Source organism: Pleuronectes platessa, chromosome 17 (assembly GCF_947347685.1).
Source record: "Pleuronectes platessa chromosome 17, fPlePla1.1, whole genome shotgun sequence".
Taxonomy (NCBI): Eukaryota; Metazoa; Chordata; class Actinopteri; order Pleuronectiformes; family Pleuronectidae; genus Pleuronectes; species Pleuronectes platessa.
The window spans coordinates 22,110,425-22,122,884 of record NC_070642.1 but is presented as its reverse complement, the minus strand read 5'-3'; the positions used below and the strand labels follow the sequence as shown (position 1 = coordinate 22,122,884).

The 12,460-nt window shown below is 40.2% G+C and overlaps 2 protein-coding genes across 2 annotated transcripts; both read right to left on the bottom strand.

Moving 5' to 3' along the window:
- Nucleotides 1–1,484: 1,484 nt before the first annotated feature.
- LOC128459869 (serine/arginine repetitive matrix protein 1-like) lies at nucleotides 1,485–3,596 on the bottom strand. Its single transcript, XM_053444795.1, has 6 exons — nucleotides 3,364–3,596; nucleotides 2,923–3,303; nucleotides 2,520–2,754; nucleotides 2,174–2,343; nucleotides 1,990–2,070; nucleotides 1,485–1,857 (listed from the first exon to the last, which is right to left on the bottom strand). The coding sequence occupies exons 1-6, from the start codon at nucleotides 3,594–3,596 to the stop codon at nucleotides 1,485–1,487; spliced, it is 1,473 nt and encodes a 490-aa protein (XP_053300770.1).
- A 4,349-nt stretch (nucleotides 3,597–7,945) lies between these two features.
- On the bottom strand, nucleotides 7,946–10,144 carry LOC128459868 (uncharacterized). Its single transcript, XM_053444793.1, has 7 exons — nucleotides 9,912–10,144; nucleotides 9,471–9,851; nucleotides 9,068–9,302; nucleotides 8,512–8,696; nucleotides 8,328–8,408; nucleotides 8,154–8,195; nucleotides 7,946–8,099 (listed from the first exon to the last, which is right to left on the bottom strand). Exons 1-7 carry the CDS (start codon nucleotides 10,142–10,144, stop codon nucleotides 7,946–7,948), a joined length of 1,311 nt encoding a protein of 436 aa, XP_053300768.1.
- Nucleotides 10,145–12,460: the final 2,316 nt, after the last annotated feature.

Here is a 12,460-nt window from a genome sequence, read left to right as displayed (position 1 = left end):
TCCGTTGCCGTGTGAGTAGATTTAACATCAAGTTGTTTGTGGAAACTCGACAAATGCACGTGTGATGGTTTGAACAGAGGTTCTATCTGATCCCCCTGCTGGTTCGTGTTATTAGTTTGTTTACAAGATTACACAAAAACTACACAACAGATTAATATGAAACCTGGTGGAGGGATTTCTGAGTCAGGAAGATACAAATGCAGGATTTTTTATTCTCTTACTTTAACATTGTAAGATGGGGTTCTCAGTTCTTCATTCATTCATGAATCTTGATTTAAAAAGCAAAGCATAGGCGATTTTAAGAATAAAATAAAAATTTAATTTCGATAATGAATTTAAATGTTTCAGTTGATATTAATGTGACTAACCGTTAATAATACAAATTTCCTTTTTTCTTTGGGTTTCGCACTCGCACCCCACAGGTGGATCAATATGTGATATGATTCAGTGATTTGCGGTGATTGAATTGAGAAGGAAACACCTTCTATTCCATCTTGACCATTAATTTCATACAGCATACATGCTGACAGTTGAATCTCACACTTCCGACACACAGGACCATCACTCTCTTTCAATCTGTCTCTTCCCTCTCGGTGTCTCTGTGTTTGTAGTGTCCCTGTCAGTCAAAGGATGAGGAGTCGAGTTCTAGAGAAACACTGGAACCTGCAACAGGAGCTCAAGACGTGGATTTAATGTAAAGACAAAATATTACAGTTAAACTTTGGCTGCAGCAGTTAACATATATTATTATCTAGTCACAGAGTTAAGTTGAAATGTAATTGCTGCCAACACTTTTGGGGGAAGAACTTGAACATTTTGCAAAAGCAAAAGTACAAATAAATCGACAATAAATCGACTTAACTAAAAAAAACACATTTGCTTATTACTTTCTCACCACTGAGTGCTGTCGCTGCAGGAGGCGTGGTCTAATGTTACCTGCCCGCTCTGATTGGATCAATGGACTAATTTTCGATTGATTGATATAATTAATAGCATTTACGCATTGCAATTGTCATGTATTTTGCATTTTTTGCTTCATTTATTAGTCACAATCTCGGAGGTTACAACCTTTGGACTAAACCTAATTGAATAAAAGAACCTTTATATATTCTCCTCCTGATCATTGACATTTTTTAAGGTTTCTCTGCAACAAGGACAGTAGACAATCATTATTTCACGAAGACAATTTATTTATTTATTATGATCAGTCAATGATAAAGTCTGCTTTAAAAGATAAAAGATAAACAAAGTGGAGTTTTTTTAAAGTCCCAGAGCGCCGTCTTCAAGCCCCATGAACCTATTTCCACTCTTCTTCCAAGTTTAAAGCAAATGTCAGGATGATAATAAATCCAAGTTATAAAATAGAACAAAAACTATAACATATTGAGAGCGCGTGCTAGAGCTGCGTCTGCTCATGTGTTTGTTCTCTTTAGTCTTCCTCATTCTGACTCTCCTGCTGCTGTAAAACCTCAGTGGGAAGTGCTTCAATCAGCTCTCATCTTTGGAGACTTTGCTCTCATCTTTGGAGATCTGGGTCTCTTTCGAGATCTCATTGGAGATTTGGATCTCCTAGAAGAATGTGATCTCATTGGAGACTTAGCTCTCGTCTTTGGAGTTTTGACTCTCCTCTTAGGAGATCTAGATATCATTGGAGATTTGGATCTTCTTGGCGATCTGGATCTCAGTGGAGACTTTGCTCTCATCTTTGGAGATCTGGATATCATTGGAGACTTGGATCTCCTTGGAGATCTCATTTGAGATCTGGTTCTCATTGGAGATTTGGATCTACTTGGCGATCTGGATCTCATTGGAGACTTTGGTGTCATCTTTGGACGCTGGACTCCCCTCTTTGGAGATCTGGATATCGATGGAGATTTGGATCTGCTTGGAGATCTGGGTCTCTTACGAGATCTCATTGGAGATTTGGATCTCCTTGGAGAGCTCATTTGAGAGCTGGTTCTCATTGGAGATTTGGATATCCTCTGAGACTTTGCTCTCGTCTTTGGAGTTTTGACTCTCCTCTTTAGCGATCTGGATCTCCTTGGAGACTTTGCTCTCATCTTTGGAGATCTGGATAACATTGGAGATTTGGATCTCCTTGGCGATCTGGATCTCATTGGAGTCTTGACTCTTCTCTTTGGAGATTGGGATATCGATGGAGATTTGGATCTGCTTGGAGAAATGGGTCTCTTTCGAGATCTCATTGGAGATTTGGATCTTCTTGGCGATCTGGATCTCAGTGGAGACTTTGCTCTCATCTTTGGAGATCTGGATATCATTGGAGACTTGGATCTCCTTGGAGATCTCATTTGAGATCTGGTTCTCATTGGAGATTTGGATCTCCTTGGCGATCTGGATCTCATTGGAGACTTTGGTGTCATCTTTTGACGCTTGACTCTCCTCTTTGGAGATTGGGATATCGATGGAGATATGGATCTGCTTGGAGATCTGGGTCTCTTATGAGATCTCATTGGAGATTTGGATCTTCTTGGCGATCTGGATCTCAGTGGAGACTTTGCTCTCATCTTTGGAGATCTGGATATCATTGGAGACTTGGATCTCCTTGGAGATCTCATTTGAGATCTGGTTCTCATTGGAGATTTGGATCTCCTTGGCGATCTGGATCTCATTGGAGACTTTGGTGTCATCTTTTGACGCTTGACTCTCCTCTTTGGAGATTGGGATATCGATGGAGATATGGATCTGCTTGGAGATCTGGGTCTCTTTCGAGATCTCATTGGAGATTTGGATCTCCTTGGAGAGCTCATTTGAGAGCTGGTTCTCATTGGAGATTTGGATATCCTCTGAGACTTTGCTCTCTCTGGAGTTTTGACTCTCCTCTTTAGCGATCTGGATCTCATTGGAGATGTGGATATCATTGGAGATTTGGATCTCCTTGGCGATCTGGATCTCATTGGAGACTTTGGTGTCATCTTTTGACGCTTGACTCTCCTCTTTGGAGATTGGGATATCGATGGAGATTTGGATCTGCTTGGAGATCTGGGTCTCTTTCGAGATCTCATTGGAGATTTGGATCTTCTTGGCGATCTGGATCTCAGTGGAGACTTTGCTCTCATCTTTGGAGATCTGGATATCATTGGAGACTTGGATCTCCTTGGAGATCTCATTTGAGATCTGGTTCTCATCGGAGATTTGGATCTCCTTGGCGATCTGGATCTCATTGGAGACTTTGGTGTCATCTTTTGACGCTTGACTCTCCTCTTTGGAGATTGGGATATCGATGGAGATATGGATCTGCTTGGAGATCTGGGTCTCTTTCGAGATCTCATTGGAGATTTGGATCTCCTTGGAGAGCTCATTTGAGAGCTGGTTCTCATTGGAGATTTGGATATCCTCTGAGACTTTGCTTTCTCTGGAGTTTTGACTCTCCTCTTTAGCGACCTGGATCTCATTGGAGATGTGGATATCATTGGAGATTTGGATCTCCTTGGCGATCTGGATCTCATTGGAGACTTTGGTGTCATCTTTTGACGCTTGACTCTCCTCTTTGGAGATTGGGATGTCGATGGAGATGTGGATCTGCTTGGAGATCTGGGTCTCTTTCGAGATCTCATTGGAGATTTGGATCGAGACATTGAATGCTGAGGTATCACTGAAGAAGGCATTGTAAAAGCAATATGGCCAGTGGGTTTTCTCCAGTCAACTGATTCAGTAAAATTCATGTCTAAACTGTTAGACACTACCAATTGAGACTATAGGCATTCCTTTGCTAAATCCTTTCCTTTAAAATATAGGGTATAGAGTGTGTATTGTGAAGGTGTGATCAAAGACCATCCAAAGATGTCAAAAGCGATCCAGATAATACCCAATCCTCTGATGAGTCCTTGTGATCACAGACAATCCAAGGATGTCATAAGCTATCAAGACTTTACCCCATCCTTTGATGAGTCCTTTGAAGGTGTGATCAAAGATCATCCAGATACTCAAGGTCAAACACAGAAATACCTATTATGTTACATAATTGACAGACATTGTTACTAGTATGTCATCAATTGTCATAACCTTTTTGAGTGAAATTATTAATAAATATCATATATTCAATATTTGGTTAATTATTTTGTGTTTTCTTAAAAACCTGAAAAATTGACCTGGGCCATTATTTTAAGAGGGTGACGATATACAAGATCATGTTATCAAACCCTTATGACAAAGAAATGTGATATATATTTTCAACTTTAATAAACAGTAAATGGTGTATAATATACATCTTTTCTGTATACAAGTAGTTTTCAAATTGGTTGTTATCAGCCAACATATGAGGAATCGTTTGCAGTTTACACACACATAATGGGTATTAATTACAATGATTCTGAAGTTATTATTATATTATTAGGGCCCGAGCACTGAATGGTGAGAGGCCCTATTGAAATTGTAAGGATTATTATTATTATTATTATTATTATTACTATTATTATTATTAAAGTGAATTGGCTTTTTGAGGGCTTTAACATGCTGAACTTCTTACCAAACTTTGCAGAAAATTAGGAAGTGGTAAAAATGTATGTATTCTGGAGTAATTTGAAATGGGTGTGGCAAAATGGCTCAACAGCGTCTATCGTGACATGAAAAAAAGTCTCTAGGAGCAATAAGAAAAAATTGACAGGAAGCCCGCCATTTTAGCTTTAGTGGTCCTTTTGGCCTTATTCCACATTTGTACTTTGAATTACTTATCACAGGGCTTTATTCAGAACAACTTCAAATTCCGATGAGTGTCATCACAATAAGATGGAGATAAAAAATGATTTAAAAAATCTCAGACATACAGTGCCTTACATAAGTATTCACCCCCTTTGGACTTTTCTACATTTTGTCATGGTATAACCACAGATTAAAATTTATTTCATCGTGAGTTTATGTAATGGACCAACACAAAATAGTGCATCATTTGGAAGTGGGGGGAAATATTACATGGATTTCACAATTATTTACAAATAAAAATCTGAAAAGTGTTGAGTGCATATGTATTCACCCCCTTTACTGTGAAACCCCTAAGAAAGATCTGGTGCGACCAATTGCATTCACAAGTCACATTTGCAAGTCACATAATTAGTAAATAGGGTCCACCTGTCTGCAATTTAATCTCAGTATAAATATACCTGTTCTGTGACGGACTCAGAGTTTGTTGGAGATCATTACTGAACAAACAGCATCATGAAGACCAAGGAGCTCACCAAACAGGTCAGGGATAAAGTTGTGGAGAAATATGAAGCAGGGTTAGGTTATAAAAAAATATCCAGAGCTCTGAACATCTCTCTGAGCACCATAAAATCCATCATAAGAAAATGGAAAGAATATGGCACAACCGCAAACCTACCAAGAGGAGGCCGTCCACCCAAACTGAAGAGTCGGACAAGGAGAAAATTAATCAGAGAAGCAACCAGGAGGCCCATGGTTACTCTGGAGGAGTTGCAGAGATCCACAGCTGAGGTGGGAGAATCTGTCCACAGGACAACTATTAGTCGTCTACTCCACAAATCTGGCCTTTATGGAAGAGTGGCAAGAAGAAAGCCATTGTTGAAAGGGATCCATAAAAAATCCCATTTGGAGTTTGCCAGAAGCCATGTGGGAGACACAGCAAACATGTGGAAGAAGGTGCTCTGGTCAGATGAGACCAAAATTGAACTTTTTGGCCTCAATGCAAAACGCTATGTGTGGCGAAAACCCAACACTGCCCATCACCCTGAGCACACCATCCCAACAGTGAAACATGGTGGTGGTAGCATCATGCTGTGGGGATGCTTCTCTTCAGCAGTTACAGGGAAACTGCTCAGAATAGAGGGAAAGATGGATGGAGCCAAATACAGGGAAATCCTTGAAGAAAATCTGATGCAGTCTGCAAAAGACTTGAGACTGGGGCGGAGGTTCATCTTCCAGCAGGACAATGACCCTAAACATACAGCCAGAGCTACAAAGGAATGGTTTGGATTAAAGAATGTTAATGTCTTAAAATGGCCCGTCAAAGCCCAGACCTCAATCCAATAGAGAATCTATGGCAAGACTTGAAGATTGCGGTTCACAGACGGTCTCCATCCAATCTGACTGAGCTTCATCTTTTTTGCCAAGAAGAATGGACAAACCTTTCCATCTCTAGATGTGCAAAGCTGGTAGAGACATACCCCAAAAGACTTGCAGCTGTAATTGCAGCGAAAGGGGGTTCTACCAAGTATTGACACAGGGGGGTGAATACGTATGCACCCAACAGATGTCAACTTTTTTGTTCTCATTATTGTTTGTGTCACAATAAAATTTATTTTGCACCTCCAAAGTACTATGCATATTTTGTTGATCAAACGGGAAAAAGTTTATTTAAGTCTATTTGAATTCCAGTTAGTAACAGTACATAATGGGAAAAAGTCCAAGGGGGGTGAATACTTATGCAAGGCACTGTACAAGGTCCAATCGAGTCCAAACTAGACATGTAAGACAAGAGTCCCGGCCTGATGACATCTACACAGAAATTAGGACTTTAAATCACAGCGCCCCCTGGTGGCTACAGGAAGTGACATGTTTTATACTTTGATAAACTGCTCCTGGTTGCTTTACAATATACAGCTCAGAAGAGCTCAGTCAAGTCATTGGTTGATGGTCATAATTGTGACATTTCCTCAAACCATGTAAACATTGAGATGCGGCGAAGGATCATCCTTCGCCAAAGGACACGATGTTTTCATAACTCCACTGTGCATTATCCTATTACTATCAAACCTCTGTCACCTGATCAGAGTCCAAGCCTGAACAGCTCTATGTGTCAATAAAAATTTAATTTCGATAATGAATTTAAATGTTTCAGTTGATATTAATGTGACTAACCGTTAATAATACAAATTTCCTTTTTTCTTTGGGTTTCGCACTCGCATCCCACAGATGGATCAATATGTGATGATTCAGTGATTTGCGGTGATTGAATTGAGAAGGAAACACCTTCTATTCCATCTTGACCATTAATTTCATACAGCATACATGCTGACAGTTGAATCTCACACTTCCGACACACAGGACCATCACTCTCTTTCAATCTGTCTCTTCCCTCTCGGTGTCTCTGTGTTTGTAGTGTCCCTGTCAGTCAAAGGATGAGGAGTCGAGTTCTAGAGAAACACTGGAACCTGCAACAGGAGCTCAAGACGTGGATTTAATGTAAAGACAAAATATTACAGTTAAACTTTGGCTGCAGCAGTTAACATATATTATTATCTAGTCACAGAGTTAAGTTGAAATGTAATTGCTGCCAACACTTTTGGGGGAAGAACTATAACATTTTGCAAAAGCAAAAGTACAAATAAATCGACAATAAATCGACTTAACTAAAAAAAACACATTTGCTTATTACTTTCTCACCACTGAGTGCTGTCGCTGCAGGAGGCGTGGTCTAATGTTACCTGCCCGCTCTGATTGGATCAATGGACTAATTTTCGATTGATTGATATAATTAATAGCATTTACGCATTGCAATTGTCATGTATTTTGCATTTTTTGCTTCATTTATTAGTCACAATCTCGGAGGTTACAACCTTTGGACTAAACCTAATTGAATAAAAGAACCTTTATATATTCTCCTCCTGATCATTGACATTTTTTAAGGTTTCTCTTCAACAAGGACAGTAGACAATCATTATTTCACGAAGACAATTTATTTATTTTTTATGATCAGTCAATGATAAAGTCTGCTTTAAAAGATAAAAGATAAACAAAGTGGAGTTTTTTTAAAGTCCCAGAGCGCCGTCTTCAAGCCCCATGAACCTATTTCCACTCTTCTTCCAAGTTTAAAGCAAATGTCAGGATGATAATAAATCCAAGTTATAAAATAGAACAAAAACTATAACATATTGAGAGCGCGTGCTAGAGCTGCGTCTGCTCATGTGTTTGTTCTCTTTAGTCTTCCTCATTCTGACTCTCCTGCTGCTGTAAAACCTCAGTGGGAAGTGCTTCAATCAGCTCTCATCTTTGGAGACTTTGCTCTCATCTTTGGAGATCTGGGTCTCTTTCGAGATCTCATTGGAGATTTGGATCTCCTAGAAGAATGTGATCTCATTGGAGACTTAGCTCTCGTCTTTGGAGTTTTGACTCTCCTCTTAGGAGATCTAGATATCATTGGAGATTTGGATCTCCTTGGCGATCTGGATCTCATCCGAGACTTTGCTGTCATCTTTGGACGCTGGACTCCCCTCTTTGGAGATCTGGATATCGATGGAGATTTGGATCTGCTTGGAGATCTGGGTCTCTTACGAGATCTCATTGGAGATTTGGATCTCCTTGGAGATCTCATTTGAGATCTGGTTCTCATTGGAGATTTGGATATCCTCTGAGACTTTGCTCTCGTCTTTGGAGTTTTGACTCTCCTCTTTAGCGATCTGGATCTCCTTGGAGACTTTGCTCTCATCTTTGGAGATCTGGATAACATTGGAGATTTGGATCTCCTTGGCGATCTGGATCTCATTGGAGTTTTGACTCTCCTCTTTGGAGATCTGGATATCGATGGAGATTTGGATCTGCTTGGAGAACTGGGTCTCTTTCGAGATCTCATTGGAGATTTGGATCTCCTTGGCGATTTGGATCTTCTTGGCGATCTGGATCTCAGTGGAGACTTTGCTCTCATCTTTGGAGATCTGGATATCATTGGAGACTTGGATCTCCTTGGAGATCTCATTTGAGATCTGGTTCTCATTGGAGATTTGGATCTACTTGGCGATCTGGATCTCATTGGAGACTTTGGTGTCATCTTTGGACGCTGGACTCCCCTCTTTGGAGATCTGGATATCGATGGAGATTTGGATCTGCTTGGAGATCTGGGTCTCTTACGAGATCTCATTGGAGATTTGGATCTCCTTGGAGAGCTCATTTGAGAGCTGGTTCTCATTGGAGATTTGGATCTTCTTGGCGATATGGATCTCATTGGAGACTTTGGTGTCATCTTTTGACGCTTGACTCTCCTCTTTGGAGATTGGGATATCGATGGAGATATGGATCTGCTTGGAGATCTGGGTCTCTTTCGAGATCTCATTGGAGATTTGGATCTTCTTGGCGATCTGGATCTCAGTGGAGACTTTGCTCTCATCTTTGGAGATCTGGATATCATTGGAGACTTGGATCTCCTTGGAGATCTCATTTGAGATCTGGTTCTCATCGGAGATTTGGATCTCCTTGGCGATCTGGATCTCATTGGAGACTTTGGTGTCATCTTTTGACGCTTGACTCTCCTCTTTGGAGATTGGGATATCGATGGAGATATGGATCTGCTTGGAGATCTGGGTCTCTTTCGAGATCTCATTGGAGATTTGGATCTCCTTGGAGAGCTCATTTGAGAGCTGGTTCTCATTGGAGATTTGGATATCCTCTGAGACTTTGCTCTCCCTGGAGTTTTGACTCTCCTCTTTAGCGATCTGGATCTCATTGGAGATGTGGATATCATTGGAGATTTGGATCTCCTTGGCGATCTGGATCTCATTGGAGACTTTGGTGTCATCTTTTGACGCTTGACTCTCCTCTTTGGAGATTGGGATATCGATGGAGATTTGGATCTGCTTGGAGATCTGGGTCTCTTTCGAGATCTCATTGGAGATTTGGATCTTCTTGGCGATCTGGATCTCAGTGGAGACTTTGCTCTCATCTTTGGAGATCTGGATATCATTGGAGACTTGGATCTCCTTGGAGATCTCATTTGAGATCTGGTTCTCATCGGAGATTTGGATCTCCTTGGCGATCTGGATCTCATTGGAGACTTTGGTGTCATCTTTTGACGCTTGACTCTCCTCTTTGGAGATTGGGATATCGATGGAGATATGGATCTGCTTGGAGATCTGGGTCTCTTTCGAGATCTCATTGGAGATTTGGATCTCCTTGGAGAGCTCATTTGAGAGCTGGTTCTCATTGGAGATTTGGATATCCTCTGAGACTTTGCTTTCTCTGGAGTTTTGACTCTCCTCTTTAGCGATCTGGATCTCATTGGAGATGTGGATATCATTGGAGATTTGGATCTCCTTGGCGATCTGGATCTCATTGGAGACTTTGGTGTCATCTTTTGACGCTTGACTCTCCTCTTTGGAGATTGGGATGTCGATGGAGATGTGGATCTGCTTGGAGATCTGGGTCTCTTTCGAGATCTCATTGGAGATTTGGATCGAGACATTGAATGCTGAGGTATCACTGAAGAAGGCATTGTAAAAGCAATATGGCCAGTGGGTTTTCTCCAGTCACCTGATTCAGTAAAATTCATGTCTAAACTGTTAGACACTACCAATTGAGACTATAGGCATTCCTTTGCTAAATCCTTTCCTTTAAAATATAGGGTATAGAGTGTGTATTGTGAAGGTGTGATCAAAGACCATCCAAAGATGTCAAAAGCGATCCAGATAATACCCAATCCTCTGATGAGTCCTTGTGATCACAGACAATCCAAGGATGTCATAAGCTATCAAGACTTTACCCCATCCTTTGATGAGTCCTTTGAAGGTGTGATCAAAGATCATCCAGAAACTCAAGGTCAAACACAGAAATACCTATTATGTTACATAATTGACAGACATTGTTACTAGTATGTCATCAATTGTCATAACCTTTTTGAGTGAAATTATTAATAAATATCATATATTCAATATTTGGTTAATTATTTTGTGTTTTCTTAAAAACCTGAAAAATTGACCTGGGCCATTATTTTAAGAGGGTGACGATATACAAGATCATGTTATCAAACCCTTATGACAAAGAAATGTGATATATATTTTCAACTTTAATAAACAGTAAATGGTGTATAATATACATCTTTTCTGTATACAAGTAGTTTTCAAATTGGTTATTATCAGCCAACATATGAGGAATCGTTTGCAGTTTTCACACACATAATGGGTATTAATTACAATGATTCTGAAGTTATTATTATATTATTAGGGCCCGAGCACTGAATGGTGAGAGGCCCTATTGAAATTGTAAGGATTATTATTATTATTATTATTATTATTACTATTATTATTATTAAAGTGAATTGGCTTTTTGAGGGCTTTAACATGCTGAACTTCTTACCAAACTTTGCAGAAAATTAGGAAGTGGTAAAAATGTATGTATTCTGGAGTAATTTGAAATGGGTGTGGCAAAATGGCTCAACAGCGTCTATCGTGACATGAAAAAAAGTCTCTAGGAGCAATAAGAAAAAATTGACAGGAAGCCCGCCATTTTAGCTTTAGTGGTCCTTTTGGCCTTATTCCACATTTGTACTTTGAATTACTTATCACAGGGCTTTATTCAGAACAACTTCAAATTCCGATGAGTGTCATCACAATAAGATGGAGATAAAAAATGATTTAAAAAATCTCAGACATACAAGGTCCAATCGAGTCCAAACTAGACATGTAAGACAAGAGTCCCGGCCTGATGACATCTACACAGAAATTAGGACTTTAAATCACAGCGCCCCCTGGTGGCTACAGGAAGTGACATGTTTTATACTTTGATAAACTGCTCCTGGTTGCTTTACAATATACAGCTCAGAAGAGCTCAGTCAAGTCATTGGTTGATGGTCATAATTGTGACATTTCCTCAAACCATGTAAACATTGAGGTGCGGCGAAGGATCATCCTTCGCCAAAGGACACGATGTTTTCATTACTCCACTGTGCATTGTCCTATTACTATCAAACCTCTGTCACCTGATCAGAGTCCAAGCCTGAACAGCTCTATGTGTCAATATTTCCTCAGTGTCATAGCGCCACCTACTGATTCGCCATGAAACAGGAAGTACTTTGTTAATCCACTTTGCATTATCTAATCGGCTCTGAACTAACAACCTATGATCACAATCCTGATCTGAACCGCTCCATATATTAATATTAGTTAAAGGTCATAACGCCACCTACTGATCAGTGTGAAAATTAAGTTGTGGAAACATTGTTCAATTGACACAGCTAGCGCTACATCAGAGTGCCTACTTGAACAGATCTATATTTCTGTGCGTAATAATAGTGATGGCGCCACAGGAACAGGAAGTAAGCTTTGTTTTGCAGTCGTCATTCGCTTTACATAAAATGTTCCCTATTTGATAGCGTGGACCGTAATGAGTAATAGGCTGGCAAGGATCGAAATTGTGTGACGGACACAGGAAGTGAAGCGTTTATCGCGAAAGGCAATGGACTAGTGGCAGAAACTTGGACTATGGGCAGAAAAGGTCTCTGGTTGGTCTCTGGTTCGACTCCACAGAGAAACAACAAAAAGACGAACCTGGATTGATCTGTCCAAAAATCCAAGAGGATTCTCCCTACCATGTCTAGTGCCCCTGAGCAAGGCACCTTACTCCCCCAAAATCTGCTCCCCGTGCGCTGTACATGGTCGCTCACTGCTCTGTGTATCCTGCACCAGATGGGTTAAAAGCAGAGTTTAAATTTCCTTACAATTGCATGAGTGTGCCTGTGCATGTCTGTGCATGTGTTTGGGACAAATAAATGCATCTTAATCTT

Coding starts and splice junctions, on each gene's coding strand:
- LOC128459869 (XM_053444795.1), bottom strand. CDS start 3,596: ATGTCTCGATCCAAATCTCCAATGAGATCTCGAAAGAGACCCAGATCT. Junction 2,344..2,519: donor CCAGATCTCCAAAGATGAGA/GCAAAGTCTCCA, acceptor CAGATCGCCAAG/GAGATCCAAATCTCCAATGA. Junction 1,858..1,989: donor ACTCCAAAGACGAGAGCAAA/GTCTCAGAGGAT, acceptor ATCGATATCCAG/ATCTCCAAAGAGGGGAGTCC.
- LOC128459868 (XM_053444793.1), bottom strand. CDS start 10,144: ATGTCTCGATCCAAATCTCCAATGAGATCTCGAAAGAGACCCAGATCT. Junction 8,409..8,511: donor AAAGAGACCCAGTTCTCCAA/GCAGATCCAAAT, acceptor AATGTTATCCAG/ATCTCCAAAGATGAGAGCAA. Junction 8,196..8,327: donor ACTCCAAAGACGAGAGCAAA/GTCTCAGAGGAT, acceptor ATCGATATCCAG/ATCTCCAAAGAGGGGAGTCC.